This window comes from Rhinatrema bivittatum, chromosome 5 (assembly GCF_901001135.1).
Source record: "Rhinatrema bivittatum chromosome 5, aRhiBiv1.1, whole genome shotgun sequence".
Classification (NCBI taxonomy): domain Eukaryota; kingdom Metazoa; phylum Chordata; class Amphibia; order Gymnophiona; family Rhinatrematidae; genus Rhinatrema; species Rhinatrema bivittatum.
In genome coordinates this window covers 8772536-8796779 of record NC_042619.1, presented here as the reverse complement: position 1 = coordinate 8796779, position 24244 = coordinate 8772536, and the positions used below count along the sequence as shown (strand labels likewise).

The window sequence follows — 24244 nt, the reverse complement described above, 5'->3', positions numbered from 1 at the left end:
GGCAGACTGGATGGACCATTTGGTCCTTTTCTGCTGACATTTCTATGTTTATATATAACTGGACCTGGTGGCCCAGGCTCTGGTGTCTTCTCTGGCATTGGGGGAGCTTCCTCCTCCAAGGAACCAGCAACAACTGGATCGGCAGGAAATGGCAGTGGTGCCCCGCAGGTATCATAAGAACATGCCATACTGGGTCAGACCAAGGGTCCAACAAGCCCAGCATCCAGTTTCCAACAGTGGCCAATCCAGGTTACAAGTACCTGGCAAGTACCCAAAAACTAAGTAGATCCCATGCTAGTAATAGCAGTGGCTATTTTCTAAGTCAACTTAATTAATAGCTGGCTGGGTCAGTTGCACATCTTTAAGCACATGCAGGAATTCCAGCAGCGGATCAAGGAACGACGGTGCTGCAATATCAAGGCCACACATCATCTCGATAGCCAGCTACACATGCCTCTCCAATTCCTACTCCAACATCGCCAATGCCAAAATAGGCTGGGCTGCAGGAAGTGTAAGCAGATCCTCTTCAGAACCAAGAGAAGGATCAGTGGCTGGCATCGGGTCTTATGGAGTCCGTTGGGCACTCCCGGCATTGATGGAGAATTGGGTCTTCTTACCAGGGGAGGTTGCTTTGGGGGCATTACAGTTGGTGCATCCCCATGCCTGGCACTGCGCATAGACAGGGACCGATACCAATGCCTCCTTTGTTTCCCTTTATGCTCTACTTAGTCCTCCCTGGTGCCGAGGCCCCAGACATTGTCAACCTGAAGCAGCCCGACGATGGCCAGTCTCCAGCGCCCCTCTCAGCGGACGTCCGACGGAAGTGACAGCCCCGACATTGATGGCTTGGTGTCCATTGGTGTGGCTCAGAGATTCCTTGATGCCGATGCTAACTGATCAGTCTTCTCTGGCCTGAAGAGGCACTTCATCTTGTAGAGCCGGATCTTATGTCCCTTCAGAGTAATTCTGGCACACTTGCTGCAACCCCGGACATCATGTGATGCCCCAAGTCACACGACCCATCTATCATGGGGTCCATGATAGATATGGTCCTCGTACACCTTAGGCACAGCTTAAAACACGAAGTGGACATGTCACAAAATAAGAGGGATGCGATATCTTAGTGTCGACAGCTGTCAATTGCTGCTGGTGGGCACCAAGCACACTGCCACCCTAGGGGTATTGACAATGAAAAAAAAAAAAAAAAACCAACTTACTGATAAACAAAAAAAAAACCTATCTAGGACCTTAATGGAAGAACCAGGGGAACCCTGCATCGACTGCGTGAGGCAGCGAAAAAAAAAAAAAAAAGTTTAGAAAAGTAGGTCTGAAATTTGGCAAAAACAAGACTCTCACCCGACCATGAGACGACAGGCTGCGCGGAAAAGAAGAGACTGAAGCAGACACCACATGGATGCATGGTATAGTGCCTGCCTGAGCATGCTCAATGAGGCTCAAAGTTCTAGAAACTGACATAAGTTTTCCGTACAGGGCTCCATCCAACGTCACCCATGTGTGAGGACTGCCATCCACTGCAGTAAGGTGGGGGACAAAGAAGGGTGATAGCCAGACTAGAACAGTATAGGTGGTCAAGTTTTTCTGGCTGTCACATCAAAGATATCATTAGCTACTGTAGGCATGCCCAACTGGACAGATTATGTGGGCCAAATGGCTGTACATCACCTGATCACTATAGGTTTTGAAAAAGGTCTAAAAGAAAATAAGTTATCTTTATCTGATGACATCCATGTTACCAAGTGAACCTGGGAACTGTTTTCCATCCTTCATTAATCTCTATTGTTAATCAAATATTTCACACTCAAGGTATCCAAACTATTAGATTAATAAATTGAGCGGTAGTGAACTCCCAGTAAAAGCAGAATACGTAGGGGAAATGGGTCCTTATATTTGTCAGCATCTATATTAGTGTGACCCCACTACAGACGATAAGCGTGAAGCAAAGGAAAACTGGTTCTTACCTGCTAATTTTCGTTCCTGTAATACCACAGATCAGTCCAGACCAGTGGGGTTGTGCATCCCTACCAGCAGATGGAGTCAGAGAGCAAACCTTTGGGCACTGCTACATATCAGAGAGTGCCACCTGCAGTCCCTCAGTATTGGCCTGTACCCAAGCCCACAACAACGGGCGAAGGGGGTTGGAACCCAAACACAACAGCCAACCCACCTTGGAACCTGCTCCTTCAAGAGCATCTGCAATAGGAACATTTATTTCAGCAAATCAATCGAGCTTAAGACAGTCTTTCGGTATCTGAGATAAAGAGCGGGCCTCTGGACTGATCTGTGGTATTACAGAAACGGAAATTAGCAGGTAAGAACCAGTTTTCCTTTCCTGAACATACCCAGATCAGTCCAGAGAAGTGGGATGTACCTAAGCCATCCTACACTGGGCGGGAACCCGGAAGACCTGTGCGCAGTACACTCTCAAAGGACATAACATAGAAATGACGGCAGAAAAAGACCAAATGGCCCATCCAGTCTGCCCAGCAAGCTCCTACACTTATTTTCCCATTCTTATCTGTTTCACCAACCACCAAGTTCAGGGCCCTGAACTTGGTGGTTGGTGAAACAGTGGTAACTGTTTGATTCAAATTGGTGGTAACTGTTTGATTCAAATTTCCTGCCACCCCCTGCCATTGATGCAGAGAGCAATGTTGGAGTTGCATCAAAGGTGAACATAAGGCTTAATGGTTAAGGGTAGTAACCGCCGCATCAAGCAAGTTACCCTGATGCTTGTTTACCCAGACTGCACAGATCAATGCCTTGTTGGATGTAGTCTGAATGTAAATCCTCTTTTCCACATTTCCCCCTGCTGTTGAAGCAGAGAGCAACGCTGTATATGCATGCAAAGTGAAGTATCAGGCTTAATTGGTTTAGGGTAGTAACCGCCGCATCAAGCAAGTTACCCTGACTGCACAGATCAATGCCTTGTTGGATGTAGTCTGAATGTAAATCATCTTTTCTTCATTCCCCCTGCGTTTGAAGCAGAGAGCAACGCTGTATATGCATGCAAAGTGAAGTATCAGGCTTAATTGGTTTAGGGTAGTAGCCGCTGCAATAAGCAAGTTACCCCCACGCTTATTTGTTTACCCAGACTGTGTAGTTCAGTCCTTGTTCATTGTCTGAATGCAAATCCTCTTTTCCACATTTCCCCTTGCTGTTGAAGCAGAGAGCAATGCTGGAGTTGCATTAACCATGCAAAGGCTTAACGAGTAAGGGTAGTAATCACCAGGTAGTAGCCTCCATTCCAGCAAGCCACTCCCATGGCTCTACTCTTCATTCCCATCCTCTAGCCTTTATGGATCCACAGTGTTTATCCCATTCTGCTATGAAATCCTTCACAGTTTTAGTCTTCACCACTTCCTCTGGAAGGGCATTCCAGGCATCCACCACCCTCTCCGTGAAGAAATACTTCCTGACATTGGTTCTGAATCTTCCTATTTTTTTTCCCAACGGAAAATGTTTGTTGTTGACCATGGATCATTAAAATCTTTCAAGTATCTGAAAGTCTTTATCATCATATCCCTGCTCCTCCTCTCCTCCAGGGTATACATATTTAGGATCTTCAATCTCTCCTCTCCTTGTATCTGTTATAAGGCACCTTAGCAGAGTTTTAAAATTGAATTTTCAATGTCCAATCCCTAATGTTTAATGTTATAATGTATCAATAGTAAGACACCCCAGTCATGCTATTCCAACTGTTATAATGTGATGTACTCCAACGAATGTCGGTATATAAAAGCAATTAAATAAATAAGATTTTATGAAGACCATCCACCTTTTTGGTTGCCTTCTCTGGACCACCTCCATCCTGTCTCTGTCCCTTCGGAGATACGGTCTCCAGAACCGAGCACAGTACTCCAGGGACAGTACTCACCAAGGACCTGTACAAGGGGATCATCACTTCCCTTTTCTTACTCGATATTCCTCTCTCTATGCAGCCCAGCATTCTTCTGGCTTTAGCTATTGCCTTGTCACATTGTTTCGCCAACTTCAGATCGTTAAGACACTATCATCCCAAGGTCTCTCTCCTGCCCCGTGCACATCAGCCCTTCACCCCCCATCAAATACAGTTCTTTGGGATTTCCACACCCCATATGCATGACTCTGCACTTCTTGGCATTGAATCTAAGCTGCCATATCTTCGACCACTTTTCCAGTTTCCATAAATCCAGTCTCATTCTCTCCACTCCTTCCAGCGTGTCCACTCTGTTGCAGATCTTAGTATCATCCGCAAAAAGGCAAAACTTACCTTCTATCCCATCCGCAATGTCGCTCCCAAAGATATTGAACAGGACCGGTCCCAACACTGATCCTTGCGGCACTCCGCTTAACACTGCTCTCTCTCTTCAGAGTAAGTTCCATTTACCATCACACATTGTCTTCTGTCCTTCAACCAGTTTGCAATCCAGGCCACCATCTTGACACCCACTCCTAAGCTTCTCATTTTATTCACAAGCCTCCTGTGCGGGACCGTATCAAAAGCTTTGCTGAAATCCAAGTAGATGACATCGAGTGCTCTTCCTTGATCCAACTCCCTAGTCACCCAATCAAAAAAGTCAACCAGATTCGTCTGAAAGGGCCTTTCCCTGGTAAATCCATGCTGCCTCTGGTCCAGCAATTCTTTGACTGTAGATAGTTCACTATTCTTTCTTTCAGCAGCGACTCCATTACTTTTCCCACCGAGGTGAGGCTAACCGGTCTGTAGTTTCCAGCCTCCTTTCTGCTCCCACTCTTGTGAAGTGGGACCACAACCGCTCTTCTCCAATCTTAGTACCACTCCCATTTCTAGGGATCTATTGAACAGGTCACGCAGTGGACCCGCCAGCATATCTCTGAGCTCCCTCAGTATCCTGGGATGAACCTCATCAGGCCCCATGGCTTTGTCCACTTTCAGTTTTCCTAGCTCTTCCCATACATTCTCTTCTGTAAACAGAGTTTCATCTACTCCACTCCCCTCCAGTTTCTTGTTAAATCTCCAGGGTCCTCTTTAGTGAACACCAAACTGACGTATTTGTTTAATATTTCTGCCATTTCTTCGTCTCTCTCCACACATTGGTCCTTTTCACCTTTCAATTTCACTATACCACTTTGGGCTTATCACCTTTCTCTGATGTATCTGAAAAATGTTTTGTCACCTCGTTTTACCTCTTGATTACTTTCTTAGTCTCCCTCAGTTCCACCAGATATTCTTCCTTGTGATCCTCCCTTTGGGATCCTTCATATTTCTTAAATGCTGTTCTTTTAGCTTTTATTTTATCAGCCACCTCCTTTGAGAACCAGATAGGTTTCATTTTTCTCTTGCTTTTCTTTACTTTTCTAACATATAGATTAGTTGCCTTGGTAATTGCTCCTTTTAGTTTGGCCCACTGTTCCATATCTCTCATTTTCTCCCAACCTTCTAGTTCTTCCTCCAGGTACTTCCCCATTTCAACAAAGTCCATGTTTTTGAAATGCAAAACTCGGGTCTTTGTGCAACTTCTCCGTATCCTATTTGTGATATGAAACCATACCATTTGATGATCACTGGTGCTGAGGTGGGCACCCACCCGGACATTAGAACAACTCACAACTGACAGACCTCCTTAAAGACCACAAAATCCTTCACCCTGCACAATTTGGTTTCCGTAAACACTTTAATACGGAATCCCTCTCTCTCACCCTCTCCGACCACCTCCTCAGAGGCATGGACCAAGGGAACAGCTACATACCGTACTTGCCCTTCTTGATATTTCAGCGGCATTCGACACCATATGCCACAACCATCTCATCACCCGTCTAAAAGACATCGGCATTTCAGGCCTAGCCCTCCTCTGGTTCTCCTCCTACCTCTCCAACAGAAAACGTTTTGTGAAAATAAGTAATGCCTTATCCTCCCCCTATCCCCTCCTTCATAGAGTCCCTCAGGGTTCCTCACTCTCCTCCACCCTTTTCAATATATATACCTCACCCCACTCTGTCAACTTCTCTCAGATTTCAATCTAAAATTCTACTTATATGCTGATGATGTTCAAATCATACCAATACACACTTCAATATCCGATGCCTTAGGTCACTGGGAAACCTGGGTCCTGCATGTCCTTCAAGGCGGCAGCCCCGCCACGGGAATTGTGGTTTTGTCATGGCACAGACAGCCATGTCTACCTTCGAAACCTTGAGATCCAAGACGTCCTGCAATAGGGGATAGATCTTCACCATAGCTCTGCCCACCTTTAAGCCCACATCTGGAGATTCCCACTCCTGGTTTACCAGCTTGCGGACCTTCTTCGGCAAAGGGAAAGATGTCGTCGGCCCCCGAATCCCATCCAGGACCTGGTTAACCCCTTCGCTGTCAAACTCATCCTGAAAGACCTTGAGTCCCATTACCTCCAAAACCTGAGGAATAAGAGGCTGAAGTTCCTCATGCTTAAACAAATGCACAACACTGGGATCATCCCCCTCAGAAGGAAGCTCGTCCGCATCTGGGTCATCTTGGGGCACATCACTCAGATCATGACACGGCTCCATCCCCGAATCTGGAACTCTACCCTGTAGAACCAGTGACCTACCCTCGACTCCCGGCTGCTACTGATCCCCAGAACGCTGCTGGGGTTCCGTGGGCATCCTGGACACCCGCTTGGACTGAAGCTTTGAAGGAGCTCCCAGATGAGCCGGTCTCTTAAAAAATGCCTGCTTCCTGGCCAGGAAAGCCTGGTGAAGTAGAAGAATAAACTCTGGGAAGAACTCCCCCAGGATCTCCTTGCCCTCTGTAAGAAGGTCAGGAATCGCCAAGACATCCCCAAATGAGTAATCCTGCTCCACAAGGGCTAAAAAGTCCTCCCCCCCCCCATGGGAGGGGGCACCAGCCCTGCAGACTGGAGCCCTTGTTTCTCAGGCCAGCCGCCTGCAGAGGATCCCTCTTGCCCCGAGCTGCAGTCCGCACAAAGGGAGGCAGCATCCAGAGCCTACCCGCGCGCCAGGCCGCCATTTTGGAGTGGGGCACCATTGCCGTTCCCGCACAGCCATGCCTTCAGTGGCAAAATCGAGGCAGTCGCATCCATCCTAAAACAAACTCCCACAAGATGGATTTGCTCACGGGGAGGGAGGGGGGGGGGGGGGGAACGGCACACAACACCAATGCGACATGCCTCAACTGCCAGCCTGCACGAATTCTGCAGGGGTATAAGATGCACAATATCCCACTGGCCTGACGCCAAGCAGACAAGGCCTGTCCTCAACCTGACAAAAACTTTTTATTTATTTATTTAGTAGCTTTATGGAGTCAGCCTTCCAGACACAGGGAGCCGAAGGAGCAGCTTCGGTGGTCGAGGAAATCAGGAGCCCCTGGCTATCAAATACACCGGACCATTGTGGACGAAACTCAAGACAGGGGTGTCCAACCCCCCAGTTGCCTGGCTTCCACTAAGGGATGGCCCACGAAGGTGCCTAATACCTCAGGGAGCTGTTCTACAAACTACCAGCTACTTAAAATTCTTTTTCTTTTTAAACTAACTGCTACCTCTACCACCTGGCTGGAGTCAGAGAAATACTGAGGGACTGCAGGTGGCGCTCTTGGATATGTAGCAGTGCCCAAAGTTTTGCTCTCTGACTCCATCTGCTGGTAGAGATGCACAACCCCACTGGTCTGGACTGATATGGGTATGTTCAGGAAACCTGGAAATTTCCATGGTACTCTGAGTCACATGGTGCAAGTTTCAGAACATGTACTGCAAGGGCAAAGGAGGTCTGCCAGCATAAGCAGACAGTTAGGGGGTATGAAGCTTCAAACCTCTGCAGCTCTTATTTGTGTCTGTGAACAGCTACCCAGTAAAAACCTGCAAGAAGATTCTTTCCATTGCTGAAGAAAGCAAGTGCACCAGACCATGGCAGCCCTCCCCACGACATGCAGCAGCAGATACCCTACCTGCCTGTTGTGCCAGCCTGCAAGCCTCACTGATCCTCCCACCAGTGAGATAACTGAACACAGCCTCTGTGTGGCTCTCGTGCCGACATTTTGCAACTTCCTGCTCAATGCGCTTGCATGAGGTCTGCGAGAGCCAGCGTGAGAATGCCTTCCTGCGCTCCAGGCTCTGGATATAGTCACTTGGCTCATCCAAGCTCGCTTCCAGCTCCTTCAGGCGGCCCCAGATGGCTTCACACAGTGTCCACACCAAGCACCAGTGTTTCATCACAGCTGAGGGGAGAGATCCACAAATGGTTACTTAACAGCCACGTACAGCATGCAAACAGCAGAAGGAGGCTGCCCCTCACACTGAGCTTGCTCACTCACTTTCCTTTTCATCTGGTTCTTGGCATATGTCTCGGACCCAGTCTGCATAGTCCTGAATGGCAGCCACACCAGGCTTAGGCGCCAGCAGAGGACAGCGCTGCTCCAGGTGAACGGTGCTGTGCTTCAGCTCAATCTCCAGGGGCAACTGGTAGGACTCCAGCTCCCCAGCAGGACTACTCTCCTGAAGGCTTAGCTTCTCCACATGCACCTTGAAAGGGGACTCGGAGAGCCTAAGGGAGAAGGTAGCGAGAGGAAGGGAACACAGCAAATTAAAGAGGTTTTCATGCATCACCTCTTCCGTTATACGGGTCCTGAGCGAGCCAATTTCAAGGATTAGGAAACCAACGCATGGCGAATCAAGCTTTTAAATGAATCTTTTTATTCAATGGCAAAAAAGTAGAAAGGATTTATACAGCACACACAGGACTAGTAAATGTCCAGTTTTATATCATCTCCAGCAGACAAGTCTATTTAGCGGCATATTACTGCTTATTTTTGAAACATGGAAATTTCAGTCCTAAAGAGACACATGAAAAGAAAACACAAGGGCTTTATTTACATCCAGAAAACTCTGTATCCTCTACAAAATATAAGCAAGACACCTGACTTTTAAGATGGACACTGCTGGCACATCCGATTGTGATTCACAGGAAATAAGTTTTACTCATGTTAGCGGTGATTTTGCACTTAAAAAATAAGCAGGCAGCAAGATTTTAACCCCACCTCTCCCCCCCCAAAAAAACCCCAAAACAAAACAAAACTAAGACTGCCATTTCAGATTAAAGATTTAGTTATTGCCCCTGGCATTTTTAGACTGTACACTTGATACATGAATTACTATCAGGTCCCAAGGGAGCGAGAGATTCCAAGCAGTGCATGTCTGCAATGCTCCCGTAATTGTTAATGGCCTTTTCCTCCAGGAGCTTGTCCAAACATTTTTGATTAATTAAAGGATTGTGGTTGCTGTGTTAGTTCACATGGATAGGTAGATTTAAGCATCAACAAGTTACAGGTGAGACTTTTTTTTTATTTTTTATTTTTTTTTAACTGGATGCATTAACTTAAGCCCAATACAGAGGTAGCATCTAAAAACCGTCCACTTAATTGCACATGAACTTAGAAATCTACAAAGAAAGCACATTATACCCAAACTGATCACATGAGACCCTGGTCTAAGACCAGCAGCGATGGAGTTTGAAAGAATCTCCTCAGTACTGCTGCTTTACCCTGGAAAGTTTTCTTTCAACGATCCAATATGGTCACTTCTAGGTTAATACAATGAATTCAGTCATCGAAAAGTTACCTGTGTGCTGCCGGTCCCACAAAATTCATTGCATCACTTGTCAGCAGTACTCCCCATGCTCTCCCCCAGGCCCTCATTTAAAGCATCACCTCCCTCCATTTCCCCCTTGGAAGGGCACACAGTGAGCGCGCTTCCTTTCAGGATATGGTTTGGATTTTGGGCTCGGGTACTTACGATTTCGTAACAGCTGGTTTTGGCAGGAAACCATATTCCATCAAGTCTGTTCCCTGAAGAGCTTCCTTCTGCACAGAGCTGCTCAGCTGATCTCCATTATGCACCAATGTCCAGTTAGGCCCCCACCCAACTCTAAAGGAACGCCCCATGAAGAGCGCCATGTCCATCAGCAGCTTGCCATGGCCAAAGGAGACAGACCTCTCCCACGGCACCAGCTCCTGCAGCCTGCAGGCACCCACGGTCTTCAGTGGGACCTCCGAGATCGGGCTGGGTAGGAGCAATGCAGAGGTCAGCGGGGCAGAGGCAGCCCAGGGAGGTGTGGAAGAGAGGAACCTGGAACTGTGCAACGTCTGCCGAGAGGCTGGGAAGAGGGGTCCACTCAAGAGCCTCGACTGAAGGAATCCTCCAGCTGAAAGAGAGAGGAAGATAGGATGTTAGGACACCATGCCTAGTGTCCATGTACTTTGAGTACTAAATGTTTCCTAAAGCTGAAATATTGATCACAGTGTCATTGTTCACCTTGTGAAAAGCAAGACACTCCCCTTCCTTTGTGGAATGGGGCAACGGCACGCACATGAGACATGCCATGCTGGATCCCGGCATCCTGTCTCTGAAGGTGGCCAAAGGTCACAGGTAACGTAGAAAACCCCAAAGACTAGAAACATTCCTTACTGCTCTCCCCCAGGGATAAGTGGTGGCTTTCCTAAGTCTACCTGGCTAATAATGGCTCCTTTTAAACCCAGCTATGCTAGATGTGTTTGACCTCTGGCAACAAATTCCACAGTCTGATTTGAAGGTCAATTGAAAGATATCCTCTCCAATTTTTTTTTTTTTTTTTTTTAAATCTACCTTCAGTTAGTACAAGGACTAAGGGATATGCTATGAGATTAACCTGTGCCACATCATTCATGTTTTTATAAACCTTTATACATGCTCTTGTTGCCTCTTAAGAACATAAGAAATTGCCATGTTGGGTCAGACCAAGGGTCCATCAAGCCCAGCATCCTGTTTCCAACAGAGACCAAAACCAGGCCACAAGAACCTGGCAATTACCCAAACACTAAGAAGATCCCATGCTACTGATGCAATTAATAAAAGTGGCTATTCCCTAAGTCAACTTGATTAATAGCTGTTAATGGACTTCTCTTCCAAGAACTTACACAAACCTTTTTTGAACCCAGCTACATTAACTGCACTGACCACATCCTCTGGCAACAAATTCCAGAGCTTTATTGTGCGTTGAGTGAAAAATAATTTTCTCCGATTAGTCTTAAATGTGCTACTTGCTAACTTCATGGAATGCCCCCTAATCCTTTTATTATTCGAAAGTGAAAATAACTGAGTCACATCTACTCGTTCAAGACCTCTCATGATCTTAAAGACCTCTATCATATCCCCCCTCAGCCGTCTCTTCTCCAAGCTGAACAGCCCTAACCTCTTCAGCCGTTCCTCATAGGGAAGCTGTTCCATCCCCTTTATCATTTTGGTTGCCCTTCTCTGTACTTTCTCCATCGCAACTATATCTTTTTTGAGATGCGGTGACCAGAATTGTACACAGTATTCAAGGTGTGGTCTCACCATGGAGCGATATAGAGGCATTATGACATTTTCCGTTCTATTAACCATTCCCTTCCTAATAGTTCCTAACATTCTATTTGCTTTTTTGACTGCTGCAGCACACTGAGCCGACGATTTTAAAGTATTATCCACTATGATGCCTAGATCTTTTTTCCTGGGTGGTAGCTCATAATATGGAACCTAACATCGTGTAACTACAGCAATGGTTATTTTTTCCCTATATGCAACACCTTGCACTTGTCCACATTAAATTTCATCTGCCATTTGGATGCCCAATCTTCAAGTCTCGCAAGGTCCTCCTGTAATGTATCACAGTCTGCTTGTGATTTAACTACTCTGAATAATTTTGTATCATCCGCAAATTTGATCACCTCACTCGTCGTATTCCTTTCCAGATCATTTATATATATATATATATATATATATATATTGAAAAGCACCGGTCCAAGTACAGATCCCTGAAGCACTCCACTGTTTACCCCTTTCCACTGAGAAAATTGACCATTTAATCCTACTCTCTGTTTCCTGTCTTTTATCCAGCTTGTAATCCACGAAAGGACATCGCCTCCTATCCCATGACTTTTTAGTTTTCGTAGAAGCCTCTCATGAGGGACTTTGTCAAATGCCTTCTGAAAATCCAAATACACTACATCTATCGGTTCACCTTTATCCACATGTTTATTAACCCCTTCAAAAAAATGAAGCAGATTTGTTAGGCAAGACTTCCCCTTGGGTAAATCCATGTTGACTATGTTCCATTAAATCATGTCTTTCTATATGCTCTACGATTTTGATCTTGAGAAGAGTTTCCAATATTTTTCCCGGCACTGAAGTCAGGCTCACTGGTCTATAGTTACCCAGAACGTCCCTGGAGCCTTTTTTAAATATTGGGGTTACATTGGCCACCCTCCAGTCTTCAGGTACAATGGATGATTTTAATGATAGGTTACAAATTTTAACTAATAGATCAGAATTTTCATTTTTGAGTTCCTTCAGAACCCTAGGATGCATACCATCCAGTCCAGGTGATTTGCTACTCTTTAGTTTGTCAATCTGGCCTACTACATCTTCCAGGTTCACAGTGATTTCGTTCAGTTCGTCTGACTCATCACCCCTGAAAACCATCTCCGGAACTGGTATCCCCCCAACATCCACATTAGTAAACACGGAGGCAAAGACCTGCAAGCTAACCTAACCTGTGCAGCCTCTCTTCATAAAGGGGTCTGTTCCATTCTCACCACCTGTTCTAGTTCCTCTATCTTTTTCCAATGGGCAACCAGAACTGCACACAATACTCAAGGTGTGGGTTCCACCACAGCTTGATACACAGAAAATATATTCTCAGTTTTATTCTCCAATCCTTTTCGGATCATGCCTAACATTATGTTTGCTTTTTTGGACTGCCGCTGCATACTAAGTTGAGGATTTCAATGTTTTCTCTACAAGAACACCAAGGTCCTTTGTCCATATTAAATTTCATCTGCCATTTAGTTGCCCAGTTTGGCAAGGTCCTCCTGTTTTTAATGATTTTGAATAATTATGTGTTAACTGAAAGTCTGATCAATTCTTGTTACTCTTTTCCAGATCATGTCTATAAACTGTCAAAGAGCAATTGTCCCAGTACATATCCCTGGGCCGCGCCACTATTCATGTCTGTTGGGAAAACCGGGCATGTAGTCCAATTCTCTATCATCGCTTCCTATCCTGTGATTCTTAATTTCCCGAGTCTTCTCTCATGACAAATGTCTCCTGAATTATCCATATATTCTGTATCAACCAACTCTCTCATCTACATGTGTATTTCTGATTAATAAGGCATTCCTTTTTGTAAATCAGTCCTGGCTTTTCCCCATTAAGTCACATCTATCCAAATGCACAGTAATTTGATTCTTAAAAATAACTTCTACTATTTTGCCCAGTATTGATGTCCGGCTCACTAGTCTATGGTTTCCCTGATCACCCCTGGAGCCAACTCCCATGTTTCCTTTCAGTAAGTAGTAGTTTCAGGACCGGAAACAGGCAGATGTGGTTCTTTTTCACAAACGTTTTAGTAAGGAGGGAACTGGGGACAGGAGGCCAGTTAGTCTGACCTATGTGTCGAGAAAATTAACGGAATTGTTGCTAAAACAGAAGAATTCAGTGGATTACAAGATACTAGGCAGCATCTGGTGAGATGCCATTTGGAATACTGCACCTTCAGAATGATACAAACCAGATGAGTTGGTCCAGAAAGCGGCTACTAAAATGGCCAGTGGTCTATTGGACCTTAGAGGAGAGGTGAGATGGGGAGACAGACATTTTCTTTCCATGAATTCTGCTACACCAGTCCAATCCTTACAGGTGGATTATTTCCCTCTCCCAGCAGTTGAGGTAGCACTGAGGCATTGTGTCAATCACCCTAGGTTCCCCTCATTTTGTGCATAAGAGAATTTCATCCCCTAGACTATACTGCTTTAAACCTGGCTATATTGTTGCAAATGTTGGTATCTGTAGAAAGACAAACCTCTCAATAGTCCTTCCACAAGATCATTTATGAAAATGTACTTCATATCAGTCTTGCATGCCATGGGCAAGCAAGATGTGAAGGTCTGCTACTTCCTCAGCTGGATCTCTCTTAAAAGGCCATGGACTGGGACAGAAGCAGTTATCGTTGGGGGCTGGATGAACTACAGAAGCTCAAAACATCCACTCTTTGATCCTCTTCCTTTCAGAGATTAATGAACAACATACTCGCCATCTTCTCTAGGAACTGAGTGTAACTAAGGTCCTCAGAAGGCAAGGTATGCCTTGGTAAAGCTGGAGAGCGATCAGAAGGCATCTATCCCTGTGGGCTCTTCCTCATCTGACCATTGTGATACCATTCGTCCAAGACCTAGATGTGTAAGGCAGTAGAAAGGACCTCTGGTGATCCAGTGAGGAAAGAACCAGCAGGAACTGTTGAACTGATTCTACCCTCCCCCCTCCGAATTTTAGGGAGGTTGGAGGGAACACCCTGATAGGAGAGGAACTAGCCATGTAATTGAGTGGAGTTACTCCAGCTAGTGAAGATCCTTAAGGGGATGCTTGGACATTTTTGGGAGTCCCTTCAAGTTCAACTTTGTGGGAAAAACTCCATCTTAGATAAGCATTCCATCCTACCTCTTTGATCCTCAAGAAGCCAAGCTATAAAGAAATTCCTCACCATCTAGGGCAGCTGGGTCACAATTTGTAAAGGGCTTTTATGCTGGCAGTGAAAAATCCTCCAATACCCAGTTGGTCTTAGCCTCACGCAAACCCATAGCAGCTGGTGGCACTGAAGAGAGGCTCAGTAAATCAGGCACCTGGGCCTTGGATACACAGAGCCAACAAGCTCCACAGACTGGGATCTGGCCGAACCATCAGCGCCAGCAAAGATTCTCTGCACACCAAGGCCCTACTTTCCATTGTCAATGGCTGCTTCCTGCTCAATAATGAGGAAGCTGAAGGTGTCTTGGATGGAGCCAAGACAGGAGCATCTGAGAGGAACAAGCTACCCAGCGCCATGGAGTCCCTCCACACCTTGGATGTCACAATCTATGCCAAAGAACTCCTCACTGAAGAGATTGAAGGCACCCTTCTCAGCATCAAGTTGGGCCTGCTCCAGTAGAGCCTTGCATCAAAGTAGTCTTCGGCACTGAGGAAGTCTGCCCTGGAAGAGATCCCTCACACAATTTAGGCACTCTTCTCCGCACTGCGGTGAACCGTCATCCATAGTGGATCAATGAAAGTGTGCCAACAGGCGAGGAGATTTCCAACAGCTTTCTGGGATGAGAGAGGGGATGACTCCCAGACTATCTTCAGTGCTTCCTATGGCACCAAGAATCCAAAGACGCTTGATTCTGGGTGATGGAATGGTTGTTCTGCCCATCATACAAAGGGCTTTGAGTCCTTACTCAATGCCACTCCTTGCAGTTCCTCCATCTTCTGGGCTCAGAATATTATTCACCCATGGGGACATTCTATTGTTACTAGGACAGTTCAAGACATCATGGTCCGGGCCCAGGCAACTATAGCATATGGCATGAGTGCCTGTGGTAGACATGATGTGTTCACACACACAAACCTTGAACCTAACAGCCTTCCTTAGATTTAGCCTTTTCCATTGTTTAGTAGAAAAAAAATCAAAAAGGTAGGGTTTAAAATAATTTGAGGAGCTACCAAGGCAATGGAACCAAAAAAATTAAGAAAAAAAGAATAAAAGTAGAGAGAATCTGTGTTGGAGGGGCTCATGAGGCAGCAACTGCATGCAGGAGTTCCCACACATGCTCAGAAACAGTTTTGAATTCAGAGCTGGGTTCATGACAGTGCTGTTAGAGGTCACCCATTGGTTATGACCAATTTAAGCCTGTTTGTCGATTGAGAACTAGTATTAGAGTTCCTGAGCTGGGAAAGGATAAAGTTGTTAAAATTAAGAAACCCCAGCAAACCAGAAGGAAAACAAATCAGATGTCAGGTGTACTTTTCCCACATCACAGCAAACGAGCAGGGCTCCAATTTAGCTGGATCAATCAATCAGTGGCTAGCCTGCTAAAATTATTTTAAAGTCTCAATCAAGGAGAACAGCAGCAAAGGAAAGAAACATTTTTCCCTGTGGTTACCTGCAGACCGTGATTTCTGGGTCTGTGATGCAAGGGGAAGGAGCCTGGGTGACCCGATCTCTTGAGATGTCCCCGTTCTGGTCGTGAAATGACTGAAGTGCTGGTGTATGCCAACATCCTCATCCTCTTCATCGGCAAACAGTGAGGCCTTCATTATCTGTACAAGAAAAGGCATGAGACCAGCTGGAGCCTTTCAAAGACTTCGATACCAGATAAAGATTTAAATGTGAGCTAAATGCTTATAACCTAACTTAGAAACAAAAGAATGGAGAGAGCCAAAACAAGGACAAGATACACGAAGTGAAGCATGAGGAATAAACTTAACGAAAGTGAAAATGTAAACATGTATATAATGTACCAATTAAAATGAAAAAGTTATATCCCAGATCTTTAGTCAGATAAACTGGAACATTTCATTTGATAGATATTGCCTGTTATGAACACTACCTCTATAACCCATCTTTTTTGTTGATTTACAGCTATGAATGTTACTTTTGTGAACTGTTGTGATCTATACATGGAACCTCTGCTACATAACCACTTGTATATAATCCTCGGCATTTTAGCCTGGTGTATCAACCTTGTATATAAGCCTTTTGTTATACAATCACTGTATAAATTCCTCTGTATAATGAAACCATCAGACCCCTTCATCCTCTACCTCTATCTGGTACCCCTCTTATCTCTACCTATCTCTGTCTCCTTCCACCCCCTAGTTATTCCCCCTCCCCACTGTTTTATAGTAACTTTGCTTTCAGCTTCTGTGTTAAGTTACCCAAGTTCTATGTAAACCGATGTGATGTTATATGAACGTTGGTATAGAAAAGTTTTAAATAAATAAATACATCTAAAATAAATAAAAATACCTGCGACTAAACCATAGTTCTAGCTTTCTCAGTAATGCCATACACTTTAATGTAGAGATTCCCAATCCTTTGCTATGTGAAATCTTATAGCCATATGCACCACACACTGGGCATCACAGCCAAGAAATAGAGCAAGCAATAATACTGGTTGCACTTGGTGCAGAGTTCTAGTATCTAATTTTTTATTTACAGAATTTTGAAAGACTTACAAACTAAAACAAAAATATGGTTTCTCATACATCTACATAAATACAAAATAACTAAGGCAAAAAATGTATAATTTAATATAGCAATGTATGTAATGAAAATATCTTCTAATAAATTAAAAAAAATCTCAGCATTTATAACATTCAAAAAACGAAATCACAAATGATACAAATGAGAAAACTGAAGACTACCCACTTAATAATCAATAAAAAAAATTCACAAATTAAACATTAAAACAAATACTGAACACTAAAGTATAACACTTTGTATATTGTATTTCTTTGTTATTTAACCCCATATATTTATCTCCAAGTTATTTCTACCTGTTTTTTGTAAGACATTTTCTTGTCACTGTTATTGTTCAAAATGTAAACCGAATTGATCAGTAATTCTGTTATTGGAAAGTCGGTATAGAAAAGTTCTAAATAAATAAATAAATAAAGAGCCCATAATCATAAATACCACACAACCAAAAAACACCTCTCACATTTCATTCAAAACACACACCCACACTCATTTAAAAAAATGCATCAAAACCCACCTACAAAAATAAAGATTATCAAACACCAAAAGTGTCAGCTGCGAAGAAAAAAGGGGGCTTAAAATCCCCAAACAGTCTTTATGCAAAACAAACAACGGATTGCCACAAACAAGATTGGTTTTCTGAATACCACAATGAATATTTGTATGCACAGTTTCCAGTGTATATAAATACATTTCATTCATATTCTTTGCAGATATCCTGAAGATCAAACTTGTTTGTGGTACAGAAAACTACTCATGCACTGACTAAGTACAGTGAAACTTGTCTAGCATTATCTGTATGAATCATTTTAACTGCTGGCTGTTTGCAAATTAAATTTTTTCTGATCACTGTTCCCAATATTTGTTAATAAACTTTTTAGTTAATCTGTTTGTGACTGATTGGTGATCCCAGCAATTTGGGTATTTAATCTGTAGATGTAGTTATGTGAACTGTGGGACACAGAAGCATAGAATATGACTGTAGATGAAGACCATACGCTCCATTCAGTCTGGCTATTCACCTTTATAGTCCCTTCCTCTCTCTGAGATCTCTTGTGTTTATCCCAAGCTTTCCTGAACTCCCAACAATGTTCTAGTCTGTAAAACCTACACAGAGAAACTGATCCATGCATTCAACACCCTTTCTATAAAGAAATATTTCCTTTGATTACTAGAGTCTACCCGTTTCACCTTTATCCCATGACTTCTGGGTTTTATATGGTTTCAGTGTCCCTAGAACTCTGGGGAGAGCTTGGCCCAGAAGTGGGAACCCAGTTGGCAGGTCTAGGGGGAAGGCATACAGGTGCAGGCAGGGCCTGGGTAGTGCTCGACAGGACCTTCCAAGTGTCTAGGTGATGGGGGGATAGCACTAAGGTGATTAGGTGGCACCTATGAAATGAGTTTCATCTGATACAGAAGAAAATTGGTCCTTACCTGCTAATTTTCATTCCTGTAGTACCACAGATCAGTCCAGACTCCTGAGTTATGCCTCCCTGCCAGCAGATTGAGAGAAAGTTTCACTGACTCTGGCATATAACCTGGTGTGCAACCTGCAATCACTCAGTATTGACCTGAACCCAAGCCAAAATACCACTGAACATAAGCCAACAACATCCCTCATAACATCCCCCTGAACCAGCAATAGGATGAGGAACCAATTAATGGTAACAATCCCCTTCAACCATAAAAACAGGAGAAAACAAACTAAACCTGTGCCGTTCTTCAGTCTATTTACAGCAACAGATGGAGTGGACTCTCCCATCCTTTTCACCCCAACTGGGCAGGACTCTGGACTGATCCGTGGTACTACAGGAATGAAAATTAGCAGGTAAGAACCAATTTTCCTTTCCCTGTACGTACCCGGATCAGTCCAGACTCCTGGCATGTACCCAAGCTTCCTTAAACAGGGTGGGACTGCGAGAGTCCCACTCAAAGTACACTTTCACCAAAGCCCTTGGCATCCAGAGCCTGGACATCCAAGCGATAATGCCTGGCGAAAGTGTGCAACGACTTCCAAGTAGCCACTATACAAATCTCATGCAGCGACATTTGCTGACATTCGGCCCAGGATGCCACCTGCGACAGAGTAGAGTGAGCTCTCAATCTCTCAGGGACGATGCGACCCTGACATAAGTACAATGAACCTATAGCTTCCTTCAGCCGTATGCCCCTTCTTAGTGCCACGCCATAACACAAAGATGATCTGACAGATGAAAAATATTAGTGAACTTAACATACTGCAGCAACGCCCGTTTCACATCCAAAAACTGCAACTCTCTCGCAAGAAGTGCCTTTGCATCCAAGGACTGAAAAGCCAGGAGCTCCACTGACTGATTCACATGAAAAGAAGATACTACCCTCGGAAGAAAAGAAGGGACCATACGCAAAGAGACCCCATCATCCATAATCCTAACAAAGGGATCTTTGCATGATAGAGCCTGCAGCTCCCCGAAATTCTCCGAGCAGAAAACAACCTTCAAGGTAAGATCTTTCACAGTTGCCCTTCAAATTGGCTCAAATAGGTCAAGCAAAACCCTCTGAGAACCAAGTTAAGACTCCAGGGAGGGCACAACTTCTACACCAGAGGTCGCAACTGTTTCACCCCTAGAGAGAAGGCAGCATATCAGGATGGGTAGCTAAGGCCACCCCCTGGACTTTGCCCCTAAGGACAACCCAATGCAGCCACTTGGACTCTGAGGGAATTAAAAGCCAACCCCTTCACCAACCCCTGTTGCAAAAAGGATAAAATACACACCATCGATGCTCGAATAAGGGTCAACCCCCTGCTGAACGCACCACGCCTCAAAACCTTTCCACACCCGCATATAAGTGAGGGATGTTTATGACTTTTGAGCTTGCAGAGTGGAGATAACATCCTTGGGGTAACCTTTGGTCCTTAGGCGCTGCCTCTCAAAAGCCAAGCCACAAGAGAGAAGCAAGCCACCTGATCTGAAAATATGGGCCCATAGTGCAGATGGGCTAACCGCAGCGGCCTGTCCACTGCGAGATTTATCAAATCTACAAACTAGGGACCACGTAGCCACTCTGGGGCCACTAGAATCACCTCCCCCGGATGAGCTTCTATTCACTGGAGAACCTTGCCCACTAGCGGCTACGGCGAGAAAATATACAGGAGAGTTCCCTTTGGCCATAGTAGTACTAATGTGTCGACCCCTTCCGCTCTACGTTCTCTTCTGCAACTGAACCACCATGGAGCTTTAGCATTTGCTTGAGTTGCCAACAGGTCCACAAAGGGGTCGTCCCACTTGTGATGGAAAAGCCGCATTCCTTCCTCCAACAACTCCCATTTCCCAGGATCTAGCTGACAACTGAGAAAATCTTAGTGAACACCGTCGATCCCCGCTATGTGAGAAGCCGCCGACTCCAGAATTAGCTCCACCCAGTGAATTAGTTCCTGGGCCTCCTGAGCCATTGCCTGACTCTTGGTTCCTCCCTCTTGGTTGATGTAAGCCACCATGGTCGCAGTGTCTGACAAAATCCTCACTGGCCGTCCATGCAAAAGAGGAAGAAAGGCCTTCAATGTGAGGTGCACCGCCCTAGTCTCCAAGTGATTGATAGGCCATGATGCCTCCCTCCAGTGTCCACCGGCCTTGTGCCGACAGAGACTGACACACAGCCCCCCATCCAGAGAGGCTGACATTGGTTTTGACCACCATCCAGTTTGGAACTTCCAAGCGAACACAGGCACAAATGGTCCTAGGTCAAGCCACCATGAAAGGCTTTCCCTGGCTACTTCTGTAAGCGGCAACAGTAGATAAAATTGTTCTGATAACAGATACCACCAGGAAAGCAATGCGCTCTGTAGTCTCATATGAGCAATCACTCATGGAACCAATTCCAATGTGGAAACCATGGAACTGAAAACCTGCAAGTAATCCCAAACCCTGGGCACCGCAGCCTCCAAGAAGTTGTGAACCTGCTTCTGTAGCTTGGCGATCTGCTCTGTAGGGAGAAAAACTCTCCTGATCGTGGTGTTGAAACGCATTCCTTGGAACTCCAATATCTGAGAAGGGGCTAGTTGACTGACAGATTCACAATCCAGCCCAGGGATCGTAAACGTTGCAGCACCAGTGCTACCAGCGTGTTTGTACAGCTCCTCTGACTTTGTCCGGATAAGCTAGTCATCCTTCCAGAGAGCAGCCGCCATCACAATCATCACCTTGGTAAAGGTTCGTGGGGCTGTCGCCAACCCAAACAGTAGGGCACAAAACTGAAAATGAGTCCGGGGAATCATGAACCTCAAAAACCTTTGATGATCCAGCCGGATCACTATGTGCAGGTAAGCTTCAGTAAAATCCAGAGAAGCCAAACACTCCCCTTTGCACACTGCCGCAATCACCAAACGTAGGGTCTCCATCAGGCGGAAGGTCCCTCCTTTTTTTGGGACCACAAAATAGAGTACCTTCCCGTTCTGCCACAGAGATAGGAAGGATGGCTCCCAGCATCCATAGACTATAGATGGTCTCTCTAACCACCCGCACTTTTTTTTTTTGGTCTCAGAATGCAGGTTTTGCACTCCCACCATCTGCTGGAGACAGAGAAATACTAAGTGATTGCAAGTGGCACACCAGGTTTTATGTCAGCGTCAGCAAAACTCTCCATCTGCTGGAAGGGAGGCAAAACCCAGGACTGATCTGGGTACTTACAGGGAATAAGGCATGTTAACAGTAAAAGATGCATCAAGGTTCAGCCCTCCAGAAACTGGTGAAAGACTCCAGCATGTTCAATATGCTTTCCCAATAAACTGCATTTTAGCCTATAGTGGCAAGATAGATCCTGCTGCTAAGGTGGTTAACAAGATTATATGCATGGTTTTTCAACAACTTGAAATACTGATGGGATGAACATACACAATATTTTCCTTCGGAATAAGACACATGCAGCCTATTCCATCTTTGGCCATTTCTTTGGTGCCAGTATCTATCTGAATTAGAGGGCAATTTTCAAAACCATTTATAGAAGGTAAACAGCCATTCACCCAGAAACTCAGTCCAGCTAAAAGTACCCCCAGGATCTCACAATCTGCCTGCTTTTAGCGGGATTTGGAAGGGGGGAAGTGATCCTGAGGGCACGTTTTGGCAAAGATTAGAAACTAACACATGAAACTTGTATTTTCCATACAAATTCTATCTGCAAAAAAAAGCAGTTGCAAAACTTTTAGGGTTGCAATTTCCAAAATGAAAGCATCTATGCACTTCCCCTTTGAAATGTGGTGCAAAATCTGAGTAAGATGTACATGGGGGACCTTTGCACCAAAGAAACAGTTTGAAAATCAGTCCCTTAATGCACAGAGTTAGTCTGATAAGCCCATGGGAAACCTTTAATCCTTTTGACAACACAAAAATCAAAGGGGAGAGAGTATGTCGTTTCAAAATTGCAATACCTAGTCACCTTCAATTGTCATTAAAGTGTGTTTACTGATGCTCTTATGCTCTGTGAAGATAAAATCTCAATGGTAAGAAAAAGTAGAGAGTTTACCTGCAGGGTATGCGGATTTATGCCCAGCGATGATGCAATGTGCGAAGAAGCAGATATGGGTTCCGGTTCGCCCGTGCTATCATCTTCCAATGTGGTCTCCAAAAGCTGCTCCTGGGTGATGTCTGCCATATCGCTGTCCAATTCCACCACCCTCCCCAGCTGTTCAACCACTGGGCTCTGCACCTACCAGAAACACATTTTCAAGATTATCCCTGGGCACTGCCAAACCTTACATGATTCATCAGACCACTTTTTCACTTGGATTTTTATTTCAATTCTGAGGAGTAAATTAGTTTGAGAAATCCTTCTATGCCTCCAAACATTATGAATCCATAATAAAATTGGGGGGCACTGCTGTGCCCACTCCTCAAGATCATATACAAACGCTACTCTGATCTTCGTGAAATATGCAAGGAAAGACTAGAACAGCAGATAAAGACCAGAAGGCCTATCTGGTCTGCCCGTTTACCCTGCCGTCCCCACCTCCAAAGAATCTCTTTCCTGCTGCGACCCCGGAATAAGCATCGTTAAATTTAATTCCAAGGCTATGAGTGTTACAGTGTAACATAACCGATCAATCGGTCCAGTCTGCCCAGTTAGTCCTGTTCACATTGCTAAGGATATACCCCCAGCTGCCAACTGCAGAAAGAGGCTACCTGTAGGCAAGACACATTTGTCATCGTTCTCCATTGTACTCACCCTCCTAGGCAGCTGAACATGCAAGATCCCCTTACCAGTTCAGCCCCCATTCCAGCCACAAGATCCCACAATAATCCAAACCCCCAACCTGACGTATTAGGTCCCTCTGGCCTTTGTCACCAGTACCGCCTGCCAGACAGATCTGCCTCCGTAAGCGCCTGCATTTCCTTTAGTATGTTTCAAGTAGCTTTGCTTGATTTGCTCCCTTCTCTGCTGTTCAAATTGTTCAAATCAGAAGAGAAAACAGCAAAGCATCCATAATATGTACAGAGAAATATTTCTTCCCCAAACATTCTGCCGTGTTTCAATAACCTTACTATTTGCAGGATTCATGTCAACCAATGGTGAAGGGTTCCAAACTCGAGAATGAATAATTAGTGGTTTACTCCCATTCATTGCTTCAGTCTAGCCTAGGAGAAATGGAGTGGCTCTGAAGAAGAGTGTGTGTTAAACACTACCTTGGGTGGCAGGTGCTTCTGGTTTTCACAATCTAATTCTGTACCTTGGCCCCCTCCAATTCTCTCTTTCAAAAGGAGACAGAACATGCTTTATAGGTTATCTGCCCCAGAGTCATTTGAATTCTGAAAGTCATAAGAACTGCACCAGACTCCCAAGTCCCTCAAACAAAAACTGCTACATGCCTGACTTTCCTGCAGATTTGTACCCCAAGAACTTGGTCACCAGCTGAGTGACAGGGTGCTCAGCTTGCTGGTGAGTGCATGGATAGCAACACTATACACTGCACTGTCCAATCAGATTCCTGTATATACATTTGCCACTAGCAGCCCAATGTAATAAGATGCGCTGGGCTGTTAGTACAGTATTTGAGTGCAGAAAGTAAAGATGCCTACATGTAGTTTGTGCTCTCCATACACAGAACAAAACAGCCATACAATCCCCTCTTGCCTTCCCGCATAGCTGAAGCTAGCTTAGTAAGAGACTGAGGGACTGAAACGGGAAGCCTTGCACATGCTCCGTAAAAGCGGCTTCT

General features: G+C 44.9%; 1 protein-coding gene across 5 annotated transcripts in view; it reads right to left on the bottom strand.

Annotated features, from left to right (window-relative positions):
- Positions 1-24244, bottom strand: part of NUP98 (nucleoporin 98) — a 435464-nt gene that overhangs the window by 51929 nt on the left and 359291 nt on the right. For all 5 annotated transcript variants that reach the window (XM_029601961.1, XM_029601960.1, XM_029601962.1 and 2 more), the window contains 5 exons: positions 22555-22737; positions 15959-16115; positions 9765-10173; positions 8288-8517; positions 7922-8191 (listed from right to left, as the gene is read on the bottom strand). In XM_029601961.1, coding sequence (XP_029457821.1) covers positions 7922-8191; positions 8288-8517; positions 9765-10173; positions 15959-16115; positions 22555-22737 — 1249 coding nt within the window. The remainder of the gene's footprint in view (positions 1-7921; positions 8192-8287; positions 8518-9764; positions 10174-15958; positions 16116-22554; positions 22738-24244) is intronic.